The following is a 19883-nucleotide window of genomic DNA, read 5'->3' as shown; positions in this document are numbered from 1 at the left end:
GAGGCCAGAGAGGGACTTCCTCATAGCCCTCTGTGAGCACAGGTGTGTCCTGTCCGCGGGCTTTTTGTGATGTCATGTTGGTCTCTACAAAGAACTGGAGAGTTCTTAGGTCTCTGTCGCCTGGGTCTCGTGCGGCCACCGTAGTAGCTGTTTTCCCTTCCCTGTTGAATCATTGTGGACCCTGAAGTTTGAAAGGACAGAAAATGTGCCTGACACTGAGCTTGTCTGTCGTGGTCCAGGGCCAGAGCTTGGTCTCCCCAGAATTGTGATTTTTTTTTTGTTTATTGTCTTATGTATATGGGTGTTTCACCTACATGTATGTCTGTGCACCACATGTGTGCTTGGTGCCCAGAGAGACCAAAAGAGGGCCTTGGATGCTCTGGAACTGGAGTTACAGACAGTTGTGAGCTGCCATGTAGGTGCTGGGAATATAACCCAGGTCCTCTGGAAGAGCATTTCTCCATTATTTTTTGAAGATGAAGTCTCACTGTGTAGCTGGCCTGGAATTCGCTACGTAGACAAGCCTGCCCTCAAACTCATAGAGATTCACCTGCTTCTGCTTCCCTGAGTGCTGTGTGTGCCCATGCCCTGCAGGGGCTGTGCTCTTATAGGGCAGGTAGAGATGCAGAAGCAAGAACTCTTGCTTCCTTGGGTCTTGGGACAGTAGCTTGGATTTCAAGCCACTTCCTTTAGCCCCTGTTCCTGGAGACTTCCTGGCACCTTCCATATATCTGGTGCTATAGTTTCTGAATCTGGGCAGCTAGTCTTGGGTCTCAGGACGTGTGCCCTAGCTGGGTAGGAGAATCCAGCCTACTTTCTGATCTCTTCAAAAGCAGTTTTTTTCCCTTATGGTCACTATGGGCACTTGTATTTACATTCATCTACCCACAGTCAGACATATACACACACTCACATGCATGTAATTTTAATAATAAAAACAAATCTTAAATTAATCTCTGGAGCTGGGCATGTAGCTCCATTGCTGACCTACAACACACAGAGCCCCAGGTTCAATCTTAGCATGGCATAAAACTAGGTGTGGTGGCGCACACCTGTAGTCCCAGTTCTTGAGAGGTAGAGGCAGGAGGATGAGGAGTGCATGACCATTCTCGACTGATTATCAGAGTTCAGGGCTACTCTGTACTACATGAGACCCCCTCCCCCACCTCCAAAGCATCAGCCTATTCAGAACCATACAGACTTGGGATGATAACAGAAACAGCCACAACAGAGAAAGATGGCCCATCACTCGGGCCAGCCCACAGCTCTGTGTCCACTCTTCTCTAAGGGGTTCAGTGGGAACAGGTGTTGGTCAGTAACCACACTGGCTGCTGTACCCCTGGCCCCAGCCTCTCAGCTTCCATTCACTGATGTTCTCTGCTCTGTCTGTCTGTCTGTCCAGCACCCTTTGCTTGCTGATGCTCACCGCTTGGTCTGTTTGTCCAGCTTTTCAGCTTGCACTTGCTGATGTTGGTACTCAGTCTGTCTGTCCAGAGACTTAAGCTTGCAGTGCTTGCTGCTCAGTCTGTTTGTCCAGCCCCTTGCTTGCACTTGCTGATGCTCTCTGCTCAGTCTGTCTGTCCCGCTCCAGCGCCCTCAGCTTGCTGATGCTCGGCGCTCGGTCTGTTTGTCCCACTCCAGCGCCCTCCACCTTCTTGCTGTTCAGCCAGAAATTTGCCATCAGCCGGATGATCCCCGATGACCAGCTCAGTCCAGACCTTGTCTTGCCCCTGCATGGGCTGAGGAATGTCAAAGCCATCAGCTACGACCCACTGGACAAGTTCATCTACTGGGTGGATGGGCGCCAGAACATCAAGAGGGCCAAGGACGACGGTACCCAGGCAGGTGCCCCTAAGGGCAGGGTGTGACTTACAGGCTCCACTTTTCTGGGCAGGGCTTGTGGCAAACAAGAATTTGGACTTTGGTTATGTAATTGTGGGTGTGATCCTGGGCATGCGAAACCCTGGACTGTAGTTAAGAGAAACTGGATTTCCCAGTTGATAAGGGTTGGGGATTGGGTGGTGGTGGGCCAGGCTCTAAGGATCTTCTGTCCAAGGTGATTTTCTGTTGCTCAGGCAGGGCTCATGCTACATGCTTCCTTTATTTAAATGGTTCATGCAGTCGGTCCTGGTCTGTGTGTCTCTGTGTGCACATGTGGGAATGAGACAGCGATGTCAGATGTCATTCCACAGCATCTGTCCACAAGGTGTCTCACCGGGACCTGGGACTCATTGATTAGGCTAGGCTACTGCTGGCAAGCCGCAGAGATCTGCCTGTCTCCACCATGCCCAGCTCTCCTATGTGGGTGCTGCCCCTCGTGCCTGCACGCCAAGTGCTTTTCCAAGCCTCTCTCTTGTGCAGTTAATTCTGTAATGTAATAAACATTGTGCCAGTGCCAAATTACCCAACAGAAACAGTTGAGCTTGTGGGACAAAGAGGAGGTGGGCCTGGTACTTAAAAACTTTTTAGTGGGGCTGGAGAGAGGGCTCAGTGGTTAAGAGCACTCGCTGCTCTTCCGGAACACAGAGTTTGATTCCCAGCACCCACATGGCTCACAACTGTATGTAACTCCAGTCCTAGGGGATCCAGTGCCCTCTTCTGACCTCCTTGGGTACCAGGCATGCACATGGTGCACTGATAATGTATGCAAGCAAAATACCTATACACATAAAAATGAATAATTTACTCCCCCCTCCCTGAAACTCTATCAGTGATACATAGAAAGCAGGATGGATTGTGGGAAATGTTGGAGCCCCTTTCCTGGCCAGTCACTCCTATATCTGTGGGTATAGAACATCAGGATTGCAGTATGTGGGCTTTATGAGATGGGAGCATCTTGGGAAGCAGGGCAGGAGGTTCTGGCTGTAGGTGTGGCTGGATGTGGCTTGTAGCATGTGAGTGGAGGTGTGTGTATCATCCAGTCTTCTTGGAGCCACATGTCCAGACAGGTGTCTGCATTCACTCCTCCTGCCTGTGTGTGTGTGTTGTCTATTTGCATGTGTAGGGTGCATGTCTCTGTGCACATGAGTGTGCGTGGGAGGATCCTGGTGTCGATGCTGGGAATCCTCTTTCATCGGTCATCCATCCTATTCACTGAGGCAGGGTCTGTCATCCATCCTATTCACTGAGGCAGGGTCTCTCAGTCAAACCCATAGTCATGCCGCTCTGCTTGCTTTGGGGATCCCCCATTTCTGCTCTCTGGGCCTGTCATGCCCACCTTGCACTTCCATGAATTTCTGAGACTCTCGACTCCGGTCCTCATGCATGTGCTGCCAGCTCTTTAACCTTTGAGCCACCTCCCCTACCCTTTGTTATTCCTTGGAAACTACAGCTCCCAGACTTCTCCTGGATTACCGACACCTGTGCGCGTGGGCGTGCCCAGGTGCGGGTCTCCCAGATAACCTTGCCCCCCCCCCCCCCCCNGCCCAGGTGCGGGTCATTCCTCCCAGATAACCTTGTGCCCCCCGTTAAAAGCGAGCTTCCACGAGGTCTCGCTCTCTCTCTCACCCCTCTCTGGCCCCTTGTGTGTCTCGCACACCCCATCCCTTATCGTGTTTCCCTTTCCCCATTAAAGCGCACCCACGTGGGAGCCGCGTGTCTCGTCTCTTCCTTTTGCGCGTGTCTCATCTATCCTGTGTTTGTCCACACACCCACCCCGCCGTTTTTAAAGGAATAATACCCTTGGTTTGTATTTTTAAGACAGGTTTTTCTGTATCCCAGGCTGGCCTCAGACTCAATATGTAGCCAAGGCTGGCTCCTCATCTTCCCATTTCCTCCTGGGTACTGGGGCTACATTTGTGTGCTGCTACACCTGGCTTCTCCATTCTTTTAGTGTTTCCCATAAATGAAATTGTGTTATCAAATGCTGAGCCTGAATTTTCATCAGCAATTTATTATGCTTGTTTGTTTGTTTACTTATTTATTTATTTGTATATGTGTGAGCAAGTCACATGGTTTAAATGTGGCGGTCAGAGGAACTTACAGAAGTCAGCTCTCTCCTTCAACACAGGAATCCTGGGTATCAAACTCCAGGGTCAGGCTTAGCAGCAATTGGCTTTACCCACTGAGCCGTTTTGCCAGTCTAGTGCTCCCCCCCTTTCTTGGAGACAGGGTGTCTCTCTGTAACTCTGGATTCCTGGAACTTGTGTTGTATACCATTCTGGCCTGACTCATAGATACCCTCCTGCCTCTGCCTCTCAACTGCTGAAATAAAAGTTGTGCACCACCACATCCAGTCAGCCTAGTTTTCAGATCTACCAGTCTTCCGCTGTGCGTGACCAGTCCAGGAAGGATACACATCCTGGAGCAGCCAAGCCTGCCTTGGGGCGCCTTTCCCAAGATGCCTTTTACAAAAGCTATAGAAGCCTTCGGCCCCTTTACCAATGTATGACAACTTGATGCTTCGTGAAGCTAAGAGGAGGAGAGCTTATTCCCATGGATTGGTGTACAGAGCTTCTCTGGGAACTCTAGAAGTGTAGTTTTGTTTTTTTACTTGTTTTGTGAGCTGGGCTGTGACTGGAGACTAGTGTCCCTTCCAGATGATGTCTGTTTTAGTCACTTTCGGTTGCTGTGACTACACACTGATGAATAAGAATAACTTCTAGAAGAGAGGGTCGGCTCATAGTTCACAGTACAGTCTGATAGAGCTCCGAAGCCAGGGTGGCGGGAGTTGGTCACATTGTATCCATAGTGACTAAGCAGAGTGCCCGGTCCCAGTGCTTGGGAGGCAGCTGGACCTCTCTGAGTTGATCTAGACCAGCCAGGACTGCCTTGTGAGATACTGTCTCCAAACAGCAAAGCAGCAGAGGGGAATGGATGCTGTGCTTTGCTTTCTTTCCTTTAAAAGCATTTTTTAATAGTTATCTTTTCACTGAGGCAGAGGGAATATGTGTCCCAGCATGCATGGGGGTGGAGTCACAGGACGACCTGGGAGAGTCTGGTCTTGCCTTCTGTATTGTGGGTTCCAGAGAGCAAACTTAGTTCATCAAGTTCACCAGTGACCTCACTGTCTTCTTTTCATATAGCCCAGGCTCCTCTGCAGGGAATGTGCCGCCCATGGTGTGCTTTCCCGCTAGATTAACCCAGTCAAGGTAACCTCCCACTAGTTTGCTTCGAGTCCAGGTGGTCTCACAGGTAAATTCTAGATGTCATGAGGTTGAAAATTGAGATCAACTATCATGAGACCTATCTGATAAAATTTCTCAGGTTATTAAGTTACGATTACAACTCCACCCCATCTGTGTTTGTGGTGAAAATGAGTGGTTGGCACTTTACCCAGGGCTGGGCCAGTGGCTCAGGATTGTCGTCTCTCCGACAGTCATCTTGAGTGCTGATGACCATAGCCTCCTCCCTCCCCACCCGCAAGAAAGTTCCATAGTCCAGATCTCCTGAAAGTCCCTGAGATTCTCAGAACCACCTGCCCCACTCCTCTTGCCTTCCTCAGACACTTTCATATAGGCCCACACCCTCCCTCTGTTTCTCCCTACCCTGTTTTCTTGACTGCCCAGGTACCCCTCTACCTGTACCTCTTCCCACCCATCACTTGCTGCATGCCCTTGCCCTGCTTCACCCTCCCCACCTCACCTACCCCAGCACCTGCACTATGCCCCTTGCCTGCCTCCTCAACCTGGGTCTCTCCTCCATAGGGTTCAGTGAGAAGAGCCCTCTGGTCTCCTCACAACCTGGGTCTCTCCTCCATAGAGTTTAGTGAGAAGAGCCCTCTGGTCTCCTCACAACCTGGGTCTCTTCTCCATAGGGTTCAGTGAGGAAGAGCCCTCTGGTCTCCATTCCTACTATTCTGGCTACTGAATTAAAAGAACAAAAGTCTGAGCATCCAAAGCCAATAGCTTGAGTCCTAAGCAGTAGGGATGAAGGGAGAGGTTGGGCTTCAGGTCCTGTGTCTGTTTAGTTGAAGCTTGCCAGTGTCCTCTGGTGGATTCTCTTTTGGGGCCTAGAGTCCTAAGTCCTCCAGGAGCTCCTCCTGGTTGTTCTATGCATTTCCTTCCTCCCTCCCTCCCTCCCTCCCTCCCTCCCTCCCTCCCTCCCTCCCTCCCTCCCTCCCTCCTTCCTTCCTTCCTTCCTTCCTTCTTTTCCTGGCCCTGACTGTCCTGAAACTCACTCTGTAGATCAGACCTGCCTTGAATTCCTTGATTAAGAGATTCGCTTGCCTCTGCCTCCTGAGCGCTGGGATTAAAGGCATGTGCCACCATTGCCCGGCCGTTCTGTGCATTCTTAAGTGGACATACCATTGAGATCTAAGTTGAGGGCCACCAGGATGTCTCAATGGATAAAGGTGCTTGAAACCATGCCTGACAGATGGCCTGAGTTCGAATCCTAGGACCCACATGGTAGAAGGAAAGAACCAACTCTTACAAGTTGTTCTCTGAGCTCCACATGTGTGCTATGAAATGTGCATGCATACACATACATGCACAAAATCAAATAAATGTTTGTTGTAAAGAGCCAAGTCTGAAGGAAATGTCTCCAATTTGTTGGAATCTTGACTTGGAGGCTGAACTTGGGGCTTCTGTCCCCTGGGTTCCTGTGCATGACAGTGGGGTGCAAGCTTGGTCTGCTCCCTCTCGCAGCTCTCCATGCTGACCTCTCCCAGTCAGAGTTTGAGCCCAGACAGACAGCCGCATGATCTCAGCATCGACATCTACAGCCGGACACTGTTCTGGACCTGTGAGGCCACCAACACCATCAATGTCCACCGACTGGATGGGGACGCCATGGGAGTGGTATTTCGTGGGGACCGTGACAAGCCAAGGGCTATTGCTGTCAATGCTGAGCGAGGGTAGGTGCCCCAGGGTGGGCAGGCAGTGGGGTGAGGGCTGCATCCTGCTCAGGCATGTAGTCACTCGCTGGTCCCTCTGGACCTGTGGTATTGGTCTCTTGGGGGCTAGGCAGTGTTTTCAACATTGTACCCAGGATCCCCAGCTGCATGAGCAGAAGGCGAAGTCTGGATGGGGGTGGAGAACTCTGGGGTTGAGAGCCCTGCTGTGTGGACCTTGTGTCTGTAATTTGTCCACCTTGATCTTTGGGGCTGCATACATTCTGCCCAAGATCCAACTCAAAATATGTCATTCCTGAATCTCTCAGTAGCCTACCTGTTGGTCCTTAGAGCGCCTGGTGTGGGAGAGGGCCCTGGGACAGGTGTCCTTGAAGCTTAAGGACAAAGCCGAGCTTGCAGAGCCTCGGGCAGGAGTCCGATGGCCTCAAAGTCCTGCAGGGCTGACATGTAAAGCAGGTGTTATGTATAGGGCTGCTGAAGAGGGCAAGGATGCCAGGGTTCACATCCTGACTCCTGCACTTAACTGCCCCATGGCTGTGCACAAGTGATGCAGCCCCTCAGAGTCTTGGCCATTTCTGTGACCATGAGGAAGATGGTAGTGTCAGTATTTCAGCCTCCAAGTGGAGCCCTAGTTGCTAGAGGACAGCTATCCTGTAGCTGGGGAAGCCCCTTCTGAGGAGATGGGTATCGGGATGCTCCTTGGCAGTTGGGCAGGGGTATAGACAAGTGTTCTCTGGCTACAGTGTTTATCCACTTACTTCTCAGAGCCCAGAGGTCCACAGTCCAGGTATTGGCAGGGCCCCCTTCCTCTGATGCAAAGCGGGACAGTCCCAGCTCTGGTGCCTGCGGGCGTTCCTTGACTTGTCCCATCGTTCCAGACTTCCCCTCTGACCACACTGCCTTTCTATGCGCTTTGGCCATCATATTTCTCTTCAGCAGCCTCTCACTGGGTTTGGGGCCCACCCTCACACCCAGAGATTTCATTTCAATCCTCATATTTTCAAAGACCCGATTTTCAGAGAAGCTCACACCTTGGTGGCATGAATTTGAGGGACACTATTCCCCCATCAGGTGTGGTTCATCAGCCTCTAGGACCAACTGTGGGAAGCTAGGGTGGCTGGTTGGATGGCAGTAGGGCCAGGCTGGGCTGGTGCTATGGATGAGGGGGCAGTGAGAGCTCCCAGCACCGCTCTTTACCCACGGCTTCTATACACTGTTTCTACAGGTACATGTACTTCACCAACATGCAGGACCATGCGGCCAAGATTGAGCGTGCCTCTCTGGATGGCACAGAGCGGGAGGTCCTCTTCACTACGGGCCTCATCCGTCCCGTGGCCCTCGTGGTGGACAATGCCCTGGGAAAGCTCTTCTGGGTGGATGCAGACCTGAAGCGCATCGAAAGCTGTGACCTTTCAGGTATGCGTCCTGGATGTCTCAGGTCTTTGAGACCTCTGTCAGCAACCTGCAGGTGTGACCCTCCCATGAACTCGCAGCTTTTCTTGCTACCAGTAGGGGCAGCAGCTACCACCTTGTCCTGGGCCATCTGAGCCTGGCATTGTGTTGCAGTTCTGTATGTTCATGTGTATTCCTAATACCATGGGGGCCTGGATGTGAGCCTTGGGCTATGGAGAAGCAGGATTCAGTACTTAGGAGGGTACTGGATCCTTGCAGCTTTTCATCTAATAAAAGCTGTGTGGCTGGGGAGAGGTGACTTGTGGGTAAAGAGCTTGCTGCGCAACCTAAGGGCCTGAATTCTGATCCCTAGCACCCATGTAAAAAGCAGGGACTGTGGCCCTTGCCTGGGGTCCCAGTGTTGGGAAGGCAGACACAGGAGGATCCGTTGGACTCTCTGGCCAGCCAGTCTAGCCAAATCAGTTTCAGTAAGAGATCCTGGAGAGCCACCCAGATGATTCGCTGGGTAACGGCTCTTGCCACCAAGCCTGACAACAGGAGTTTGAGCCCCAGGATCCACATGGTGAAGGCGAGAACTGACTCCTACAAGTTGCCCTCTTGTAGCGCACCATGCCTGTCTGTGCCCTGTGCGCTACCATACAGTTCCTGAACCGAGCAAGGGGCTGGAGATTGAAACACACAAAGACACACAGACAGAGACATGGGTTATCCTTGAATCCCCCAAGAATGCCCCCTTTATTGTGTCCAGGGGCAGCTTATATAGGGATCCTTAACTGATAGCCACGCCCCAGCCGAACCCACCAGAAACCACTCTCCTGCCATCAGGAACTCCTGAGGGCTTCATGTTCAGAGCAGCTGCAGGCTGTCTTAGAGCAGAGGAAAACAGTTGTTTTCAAGAAATTCAGAATCTGGGGGTTCACTGCTCCCAACACCCTCTGACATCTCTAGGTGTGCTGTGGCATGTACCCCCTCCCACATGCAAATAAACGTAATGAAATATAAGGGGGTGGAAAGATGGCTCTTCTTTCAGAGGACCCGAGTTTAGTTCTCAGCACTGACATGACAGTTCACACACATTTGTAACTCCTGTTTCAGGAGATCCTTTTGACCTCCTTTGGACACTGTAGGCTTCTGGAGCACAGACATACATACAGGCAAAGCACTCATGCATAAAATTGAAATATAAATGCTTAAAAATACTTTTATAAAGCTGGGTGTAGTGGTGCACACCTTTAATCCCAGCAGAGGTAGGTGGATCTTTGTGAGTTTGAGGCCAACCTTGTCTACATGAAGAGCTCTTGGAGAGCAAGGGCCATATAGGGAGGCCCTGTCTCAATCAATCAATACCTTAAAGAAATAAATGAGATGGAGAAATTATTGAGACTCTGGCCTTCACATGCATGCACACACATGGATACACATGTATATACATGTATACATATACTTCCTCCACTCAAATATCTCACACACATGCGCATTAGTGATGGATGGGCACAGGAAGCACCATGCCAGTGATCATGTGGTATGATCCTGATCCCTAGTGGGAGGAGCCTGCTTCCATGGCGTCTGTTCCGGCTCCCAGCTCTGGAGAAGGCAGAAATACCCTAGACTCCCTCATGATCCTCTCTTTACATCTCTAGTCTCCTACGCCTAGTGGGTCTGACTCTTCACTGGGCTGCCACTCATGGAGCCTTTATGCTACCCCTAGGGGCCAACCGCCTTACCCTGGAAGATGCCAACATCGTGCAGCCAGTGGGTCTGACAGTGCTGGGCAGGCACCTCTACTGGATCGACCGCCAGCAGCAAATGATTGAACGTGTGGAGAAGACCACTGGGGACAAGCGGACTAGGGTTCAGGGCCGTGTCACCCACCTGACAGGCATCCATGCCGTGGAGGAAGTCAGCCTGGAGGAGTTCTGTATGTGAGAGGGACAGCTTTTGTGGTAGGGTCCTCTTGGGGAGTGTAACACTGCTTAGGGACTCCTGAATCAGCCCTGATGAAGTCAGCTGGGCTGCTGGTGTAAGAGCCACGGACCCAAGGAGGCCATGGGCTCAGCACTGAAGGCCAGTATGTGTCCAGGTGTCCCCCTCTGCAGTAACTTTTGTTTGCTGCTATACAGAAGTCCCCAAGCTTGTTTTTTTTGCTGTCTGTCTGTCTGTCTGTCTACGATCTTCCTGTCTACCAGTGCCACCCTATCCATCTGTCCTTCTCTCATATGTCTACATCTATCTGTTTACTTTTAAGACCCAGTCTCTCTAGGTAGCCCAGGTTAGCCTGGAATTCCTGACAGCCTTCCAGCCTCAAGCTCCTGAGTGCTAGCATTCTCTGAGCTGTGCGTGCATGTGTGCGTGCATGCACTCTTGGGCCTGTGATGAAACAGCGCACATTATGGCAATGATTGTGTGATGAAGCAAGGCTACATGCTTCACAGCTGGGAACCAAAACAGAGGGAGAGATGGGTTCCCACTGTTTCCTTTGAAGACACCCCCCAATGATTTGAAGACTCCCCTCTAGGCTCTAGCTGTTTGTTTTGTTTTTTAGTCCTGGGATTTAGACCTGGGATTGAATTCAGGTCTCATGCATGCTGCACAAGTATTTTCCTCTTGAGCTATGTCTCCAGCTCGGTCCCATTTTTTTTTTTTTTGGTTTTTCGAGACAGGGTTTCTCTGGCTTTGGAGCTTGTCCTGGAACTAGCTCTGTAGACCAGGCTGGTCTCGAACTCACAGAGATCCGCCTGCCTCTGTCTCCCGAGTGCTGGGATTAAAGGCGTGCGCCACCACTGCCCGGCCTCGGTCCCATTCTTTAAAGGGTCTGCTGCCTCAGGTTTCAGAACTAGGACTGCCCCTCTATGCTGCTGGTTCTCCATGTGGTCCAGGACCTTCACCCCAGGCCCTTAGTGCTAAGCAGGTCTGCACCTGCAGCCCTTGTCTGCTCCCTGTCCTCCTGTGTCCCTCCATTGGAATCCCTCCTGCTGGGTGCTAATTCTGCCTCCAGGACTGAGCTTTCGCCTTGGCTTTCTCTTTGCTGGGACCATGGGGAACCCCCTGCATCCCCTGTTCAGGTGTGTTCAACTTTTGACAATGTGATGAAATGTTGTCAGCTATAAAATTCGTGCTTGGAAAAAAATCACACAATCAAGTTGCAAAAAAAAAAAAGCCCTAATTTTTTTTAAATTCTATGTATGTATGGTGTATGTAGGGATGGGAACATGCATGCCATGGAGCGTGTGCAGGTCAGAGAGCACCTCTGTGGAGTTGGGCCTCTCTTTCATCCCTTCTGTGGGCATCCTAGATACTTTCCCTGCTGCTGTGATAAACACCTGTGACCAAAAGCAACCGGGGAAGAAAGGGTGTGTTTGACTGACAGGTCACAGTCCATCACTGAAGGAAGCCAGGGCAGGAATTCAAGGCAGGAACTGAGGCAGACGCCATGGAGAAACACTGCTTAGTGGCTTGCTCCCGTGGCTTGGCCTGTGTTCTTGTACCATCCAGCACCACCTGCCCAGGCATATTGCCCAGGATGGGCCTTCTTACATCATTCAGTAATCAGGAGAATGTCCCAGAGACGTGCCCACAGGCCCATCTGTTAGAGGCAGTTCCTCAACTGAATTCCCTTCCCTCTTCAAATGACGCTAGTTTTTGTCAAATTGACAAAAGGCTAACCAGCACAGTGGGTTCCAGGGGTTGAACTCGGGTTGTCAAACTTGAATGTCCAGTTCTTTCACCTTCTGAGCCATCTCTCTGGCCCTGTCATGATGTTTCTGATTTTGTGTTGGGTGACATTCATAGTTAGCCTGAGATGCATGCTAGTTCTATGAGCATGTCTCAAGTGCTAGCTAGCACCCAGTAACCCTGCCGTGGGCCCCTCTCATGCAGTTTGGGTTTAGGCCAGAGCTCTTGATTTGGTCATGTTGTTTCTGTTGCTCGACCCTATAGGCTGGGAATCTACAGCCAAAACCTGTAGAATAATAATATGGAATACAAGTGCTCTGGGGAGTGGGGAGGTTTGTCAATCCGCCCAAAGCTGGGCTGAGTTCTGAAACAGGAAATTAGCACTTGGGTTGGCTAGCGGCAGCTTTTCTGTCCTCTGGATCACTGGGGTCCTGAGAAGTGAGCTGTCTGGATAAATTGCGTCTCCCCAGTCTGTGTATCTGCAGATATAGGGTAAAACATCGCATTCTAGCCAGGCACGTGGGTGCATACTTGTAATCCCAGCACTCAGGAGGCCAAGGCAGGAGGATCGTAGCAAGTTTGAGGTCATCTTACTTTAGATAATGAGTTCCAGGCTAGCCTGGGCTCCATAACGAGACCCTGTCTCAGTAGACAAAGTCGACAGGATATCTCTGTTCTCCTGACTCTTTACAAAGTCACAGGTTCCTAGATGTCACAAGCCTTCAGAATGACCATGTTGTGGTTGGAATGGTGACACTCTTGCCCAATAGAGTCCACAGAAAGCCGCACTAGCCATATCCCCTTATAACTGAGGGGACTGTGAAGGACCAGGTAGCCTTTAGTGAGCCAGGGTAAGAATTAGACATACCCTTATGGAAACTTAACGTGAGGTGTCCCAGATAACAAGGGCAGGGAATTCTCAAGTAAGCTCTCCTTCGGGGGTGTGGAACACCCAACATGCTTTCTCATGAGAGTCTATGCCAGACTTATGTCTGAGCTCCCTGCAGTCCACAGAGCAAGGGCTGACAGAATGGAATAGCTGCAGGATGCAGGCTCATTGGGAAAGTGAGAATTATTTGCTCTGTGGTATAACAGAGTGGGCTTGCTGAACTCTGCTGTAATCTGTGACCACCTCAGTTTTCAAACTGCACGTCCATGGGGCTGGAGAGATGGCTCAGCGGTTAAGAGCATTGTCTGCTCTTCCAAAGTTCCTGAGTTCAATTCCCAGCAACCACATGGTGGCTCACAACCATCTGTAATGAGGTCTGATGCCCTCTCCTGGCCTGCAGGAACACACACAGACAGAACATTGTGTACTAAATAAATAAATATTAAAAAAAAAAACCTGCACAGTCCTGGAGGCACATACCTGCAATGTTGGCCACTGGGATACTGAGGCAGGAGGAACTAGTGTTAGAGGCCAGCCTGAAATCTTTAGCAAGACCTCTTTAAGAGACAGCAGGGACTACAGACATGATTTGGTAGGTAAGAGCACTTGCTGTGCAAGCGTGGAGTTCTGAGTTCAAAACACCCTCATAAAAAGCTCAGATCTAGGGGGTGTGGAGGATTGGTGGGATCAGCCTAGCTCCAGGTTCAGTGAGAGACTGTGCTTCAAGAGAATAAGGCAGAAAATGATGTGACAGCCAGCATCCTTTTGTTGACCTCTGTGTGTGTACACAGATGTGCAAATCCCCCTACACATGTGCATACACCACACACATGAAACCAAACAAAAACCTGAGCTAGGGATGGTGACGTAGCTCAGTTGGTAAAGGGCTCGCCCAGCGCGCACAAAACTCTTGTTCAGTCCCTGCACTCTGCTCCTGCCCTTCTTCTGTCAGTGGGTTTAAAACACTCGGGTCACCCACAATGACCTCGTTCTGCGATTCCTTACCTGTTACATTGCAAAGGCTCTGCTTCCAGTTAAGCTCACGTGTATGGGTCATAGGGGTCAGGACATGGGCACATCCACTATAACAGCAGAGAAAGCAGCAGACAGTGTAGAGCCATGGTGGGAAGGGTAGGGGTACAGAGACAGGCTTGGGTGCACTGTTTAAAGTCTGAAACGGCTTCCAGGTTCTGTTTTCTTTCTTTTTAAATATTTTGTTCTTTGAGAATTTCATAGAATTTATTTTGATTCTGTTCATCCCTACTCTTCCCCCAACTGTTCCCCGACCCACCCCATCTACCTACCTACCTTTTTTAAATTTTATTTTATTTTATTTTTTGAATAATCCATCAGCTCTTAATTTGTGCTTCCCATGTCTAGCTGTGGGGCCATCCAGGGCAGCATGGTTAACTTACCAGAAGCCACACCCTTACGGTGATGTGACTCCTCCCTAACCCCACAGGAATCACCCGCTGTCCATAGCGCCTCAGCTGGAGATAGTGCTTCTGCTTCTGAGTGACTTTCTGCCTCACGCTGGGATGCTGACTGCGTTGACCTCAGTGCCTGCAGTGGGACAGCTGTGTGTTTGCAGCACAGCACAGCTGCCAGACTCCATTTGTTTTTAAAAAATAATTTTTATTTTCATAAAGGTGTTTTCCCTTCGTGTATATCTTTGTGAGGGTTTTGGGTCTCCTTCAGCTGGAATTGTAGACAGTAGTGAGCTGTCATGTGGGATCCGCAGGAAGAGCAGCCAGTGCTCTCAGCCACTAATCATCTCTCCAGTCCCACGACTCGGCTTTGTTGTTGTTGTTTGTGTTGTTCGCTTGTTGTTTTCCAAGACAGACTCCCCCCCCCCTCTCTCTCTGTGTGTGTGTGTGTGTGTGTGTAGCTGTGGAGCCCTTCTGGAACTCACTCTGTAGACCAGGCCAGTCTCAAACCCACAGAGATTTGCCTGTCTCTGCCTCCCGAGTGCTGGCATTAAAGGCCTACGCCACCCCCGCCTGGCGAGACTTGGTTTTTCTATCAGTTTCTATGTTACTATTGATCAACGGGGCTGCTGAAGGGACCAAGTGAGATGATCTTCTGTAGGAGCCTGCCATTCACCTGCACAGGATGAGCTCTGAGGAGGAAGGGAGAACCTGATCTTCTCCATCCTGCTCTGTCCATACAGCAGCCCATCCGTGTGCCCGAGACAATGGTGGCTGCTCCCACATCTGCATCGCCAAGGGTGATGGAACGCCACGTTGCTCATGCCCAGTCCACCTCGTACTCCTGCAGAACCTGCTGACCTGTGGTGGTGAGTGAACCTTCTATTGGGTCTTTGACTAGTGCCCTGCATGCTTTAAAGTGACAGAACCCATGGCGTCTAATCTCGAAAGCAGTCATTTCTTTACCTATAGCCCCCTCCCTAATTAACACTTCTGTGTGCTTTTCCTGCAGCTCACGGATTTTAATCAGTTATCTTAGTTTTCAGATAGTCCTGATGTGTGTGTGTGCACTTATACTGTGGGGGCCACCAGGGGTTAATCTGTGCTGTTATTCCCCAGCCATCCACCTTGTCTTTTTTTTTTTTTTTTTTTTTTTTTCAGACAAGGTCTCTCACTGGGAACTGGAGCTTGCCAGTTAGGCTAGGCTGACTGTCCAGTGAGCCCAGAGACCCTGTGTCTGTATCCCCAGCCCTGGAATTAGGAACACATGCCACCACACCTGGCTGTTTACACTGGGTGCTGGGGGTTGAACTCAGGTCCTCAGGCTTGTGTGGCTAGTACTGATCCCTACCCCAATAGTTGAAATACTTAAATAACCCGTGTGTTCCTTACTAGACCTGGATGGAGGTGGGTGGTCCTTGGACTTCCCACAGGGCAGGGAACCCTGATTGCTCTTTGGGCTGACGAGGGAGGGGGACTTGGTTGGGGGAAGGGGAGGGAAATGGGAGGAGGTGGCAAGGAAGAGACAGAAATCTTTAATAAATAAATAATAAATAAATAAATAAATAAATAAAATAAAAAAAAATAACCCGTGTGTTGTGAGGTGTAGGTTGGCTCAATGGTAAGTATTTTTGCCTGGAAGGATTCATTTGGTCTCTAGATAGTTAGGAATGTCCCAGCTCTCTTTGATTTCTGCTTTAATTTCACTGTGGTCTGAGAGCTTCCCTTGTGGGATTTTTTTCTTTAAATAGATTGAAGTAATTGAAGTGTACTTTATGGCCACTATGCGTTCTGGACTCCATCTTTGTGAGTGTTTTATGTGCCCTTGGGGAGAATGGGCATTCTGCTGTTGTCAGGTGGAATATTCTAGAAAGATTTATTAGGTCCAGTTGATAGATAGTACTGATCAGTCATCTTTATCCTTCCTGACCACCTATTCTGCTGTCAGTTATCCACAGGGCTGTTGGATCTTATAGAGGGTTTCTTTTTTTAAATTATTTTTATTTTATGTGCATAAGTGTTCACCTGCATGTAATGAACCACATGCCTCCAGTGTCCACAGGGCCAGAAGAGGGGTATCGTATCCCTTGGAACTGGAGTTACAAGCAGTTCATGGGAACCATGAACTGAACCCCGATCTTCTGCAAGAGCAGTCAGAACTTTGAACTGTTCTAAAAGTCTCTCTAGTCCCCCTGGTAAGAGATTTGTGCTTCTGACCCCACCCCCCCATTTCCCTGGGGCCTAAATGGCTGTGATGGCAATGTGTCATCAAGAACCAGGTTAGGAAGACCTAGGTTCAGATCCTGGACTCTGACTTCTAAGATGAGTGACCTTCGGATGAACTCTTGCCTGCTGTGAGCTCTGCTTTCCTCTCTATGAGACTGAGAGCAGAGCTGGCAGGCTGGTTTCCTTTAAGTAACAGAGCACGTGTGGGGAATGGCTGTCATAAAAGTGATGGTCTTTAAAGTCACCATGATGAAGTCTGCTCCCAGTGCTTCCCTCCTCTCTGCTGTGACCTGGACACGCCGGGTAGCCTGGGCTGCATTCTACCTTAGTATCCTCTGTGAGCTTCTGGGAGGGTCAGGCTTCATCCTTGCCCATGACCTCGCCTTGTATGCTTTTGGCATTGGCTGAGCGCATGGACACTTTTTTTAATGGCTAGTCTTGCTCCTGGCAGACTGGCTGTGGCTCCGGGAGCTCTGGGAATGACTGCCTGACACAACCAAACCCTAGATATTGGCCAAGAACAGAGACACATTTTGTGTCTGTCCACTCTCTTTCACTTCTGGTGACTTACACAGGCTGGTGATCTGAAGATGTTTCTGCATGGCTCCCATGGATGCCTGAGCCTGCCTGCCTGGGGTAGGGGCAGTGCACCCAGGCCTGGCTCTCCACTTGGGAGCATGTGCCCCTCTGTCATTTCCTCACCATGGGGCTTCAGGTTTCTTCTTTTGGTTTGTTTTTGAGACAGTGTCTCTCTCCCATAGTCCTGACTGGCCTTGAGCTTTTGATGTAGCCAGAGTTAATCTTGAACTCCAGATCTTTTCCCATCTCCAAAGTGCACTGTTTATAGGCACGTACCTTTACACTCAGCTTGAGGCCCCTTCTCACAGCCCAAGAGATGTGTGTCTTTTACACAGACACTTTGCAATCTTTTACGGCCACTTGTCTGGTCACAGGAGGAAGGGCTTGCTGAGGTTCGGAAATGTGTTGGGTCTAACATGCTCCAGTGTTTCAGCAGCACAACCCACCACTCCCTTGTGTGGCCCACCCCAGCCACACGCCCTGTCTCTTCCCCATAGCCCCGTCACTCGTGCAGTGGCTCCTAGGTGTAGAGAGGAGGAAATGGAGGCTTTGAGAAGCCAAGAAACTTCTTGGGTTTTCCACCCTGTTTTGCTGTGTTGGCAGTCTGTGCTGCTTAAATCAAAAATTCCCAGGCAGTCTGTGCTCTTTACCATAGAAGAGAGACATGTGGGGGCTCGGTGGGTAAGCATAACTGCTCTGTGAGCATAAACCCCTGAGGTTGTATCACCAGCAGCCACATCAAAACAGTTGTGGCACCTGTAACCCCAGTGTGATGAGAGGCAGAGACAGACATGTCACTAGGGTTGCTGACTGTCAGCCTAACTCCAGGTGTAGTGAGAGACCCTATTTCTCAGGAATAAGGTGGAGAGAGAGAGAAGAATGCTATCCATGTCTGCATAGGAGCATGCCCCCCCAACACACACACACTAAAAGAAAAGAAGAGATATGCATTGAAGATGTAGCTCAGGTGGTAGAGCCCATGTGCAAGGCCCTGGCTTCAGTCCTTAGCACTGTAAACAAGGTATGGTGATGCACACCTGTAATCCCTGAACTCAGGAGATGAGACAAGAGGATCAGCAGTTCAAGGTCTTCCTTGGCTACTCAGTAAGTTTGAAGCCAACCTACTACATGAAAGTGTGTTATGGGCTTCCTGCAGTTGTGTGGTTCACTGGGGTGAGCCTGTGTGACTGTGCTCTCCTCTCTCTCCCAGAGCCTCCTACCTGCTCCCCTGATCAGTTTGCCTGTGCCACTGGTGAGATTGACTGCATCCCCGGAGCCTGGCGCTGTGACGGCTTCCCCGAGTGTGCCGACCAGAGCGATGAGGAAGGCTGCCCGGTGTGCTCTGCCTCCCAGTTCCCCTGTGCTCGAGGCCAGTGTGTGGACCTGCGCCTGCGCTGTGATGGTGAGGCCGACTGCCAGGATCGCTCTGATGAGGCCAACTGCGATGGTAAGGCTCTGCCCTGCCTACCCTGGCTGCTATGTTCCACCCAGGCCCTGCCAAAGCCATTTGGTCTTCCCTCCTGTACACCAAGCATTAGGCTCTACCTCACCTTCCTCAAGTAGGGGGCTGGAAAGCAGCTAAATAGGCAGGTCCTCTTGGTGGGAACAAATGAAGTGAGTTTTAGGCGCAGCCTGAAGAAATGCTTCACTCTCTCAACCGAGCTACCTTCCCAGGCTTTTCCTTAGGGTGTATGCACGTGCGTGTGTGCATGCATGCATATGTGCTGTGTGTACCATGTTGTGCTAATGGAGGTCAGAAGACAGCAGCTTGTAGAAGTCAGTTTTCTCCTTCTACTGTTTGGGTCTCAAGGAACATGTTGGTCACCAGGCTTGATTGTAAGCATCTTTTTTGTTTTTGTTTTTTTCAAGACAGGGTTTTTGTGTGTAGCTTTGGAGCCTGTCCTAGAACTCACACTGTAGACCAGGCTGGCCTCAGACCCACAGGAATCCTCATCTCGGCCTCCCAAGTGCTGGGATTAAAGGCACGCACTGCCACCACCTGGCGGCTGTAAGCCAGTGGCTCTCAGCCTTCCTAGCAGTGACCCTTTAAAACAGTTCCTCATGTTGTGGTATCCCCAACCATAAAATTATTTCGTTGCTACTTCATAACTCTAATTTTGCTACTGTTATGAATCTTAGTGTAAATATCTGCTATGCAGGATGTCTGATATGTGACCTTTGTCATAGGGTTGTTCGACCCCAAATTGAGACTCCCTGCACTAAGCCGTCTCACTGGCCAGCCTTTAAAATTTTTTAAATTCTGTTTTATGCGTATGCGTGTTTTGCCTACATGTATGTATGTGCACATGTGCCTGCCTGGTGCTTGCAGAAGCCGGAAGAGGGTGTTGGATCGACTGGAACTGGAGTTACAGATGATTGTAAACTGCCTTGTGGGTACTGGGAATTGAACCCGGGTCCTCTGGAAATGGACCTTACCTGGGTATCTCTCTAGCCCTCACTGACTCTTCTTTATAGTTTTCTAATATATCTCTTTTGCACTTGCTGTGCATGGAATGATACGTGACCTGCGCTGCTCTTGGTCATCTGCCACATGTTTTAGCACCATAGGCACAGATCTGTCACTGAGCCATTCCTGTGGTCACTCTTACTGCCTCTGCCCAAAGCTGCTGGGTGATGTTCTCCATGACTCAGATGCTGTCTGCCACCATCCTCCGCCCTCATTCAGCAGAGACCTGGAGTGACCTTGGCTGCTTCCTCTGTGTGACTGTGATGATGACTTTGCTGCTCACCAGGGCTCTGAGGGATCTGGTAGAGACCATGGACCAGGGCTTAATATATGATGGCACATGTGCCAAACTCAGCTAGCTGCCTTGTCTATAAATAAGGGTCCATTGGCATGCCTGGCCCAGTTACTGCTGTACGT

General features: G+C 50.3%; 1 protein-coding gene across 1 annotated transcript in view; it reads left to right on the top strand.

Moving 5' to 3' along the window:
* Lrp5 (LDL receptor related protein 5) overlaps positions 1–19883 on the top strand; it is a 108193-nt gene that overhangs the window by 77654 nt on the left and 10656 nt on the right. Inside the window, exons 13-18 of the mRNA XM_050137480.1 lie at positions 1642–1841; positions 6588–6796; positions 8019–8209; positions 9915–10124; positions 14938–15063; positions 18210–18446. Coding sequence (XP_049993437.1) covers positions 1642–1841; positions 6588–6796; positions 8019–8209; positions 9915–10124; positions 14938–15063; positions 18210–18446 — 1173 coding nt within the window. The remainder of the gene's footprint in view (positions 1–1641; positions 1842–6587; positions 6797–8018; positions 8210–9914; positions 10125–14937; positions 15064–18209; positions 18447–19883) is intronic.

Source organism: Alexandromys fortis, unplaced genomic scaffold, assembly GCF_014885135.2.
Source record: "Alexandromys fortis isolate MF-2015 unplaced genomic scaffold, M_Fortis_MF-2015_v1.1 scaffold_3, whole genome shotgun sequence".
Taxonomy (NCBI): Eukaryota; Metazoa; Chordata; class Mammalia; order Rodentia; family Cricetidae; genus Alexandromys; species Alexandromys fortis.
This window is presented reverse-complemented; position numbering and strand designations above follow the sequence as displayed.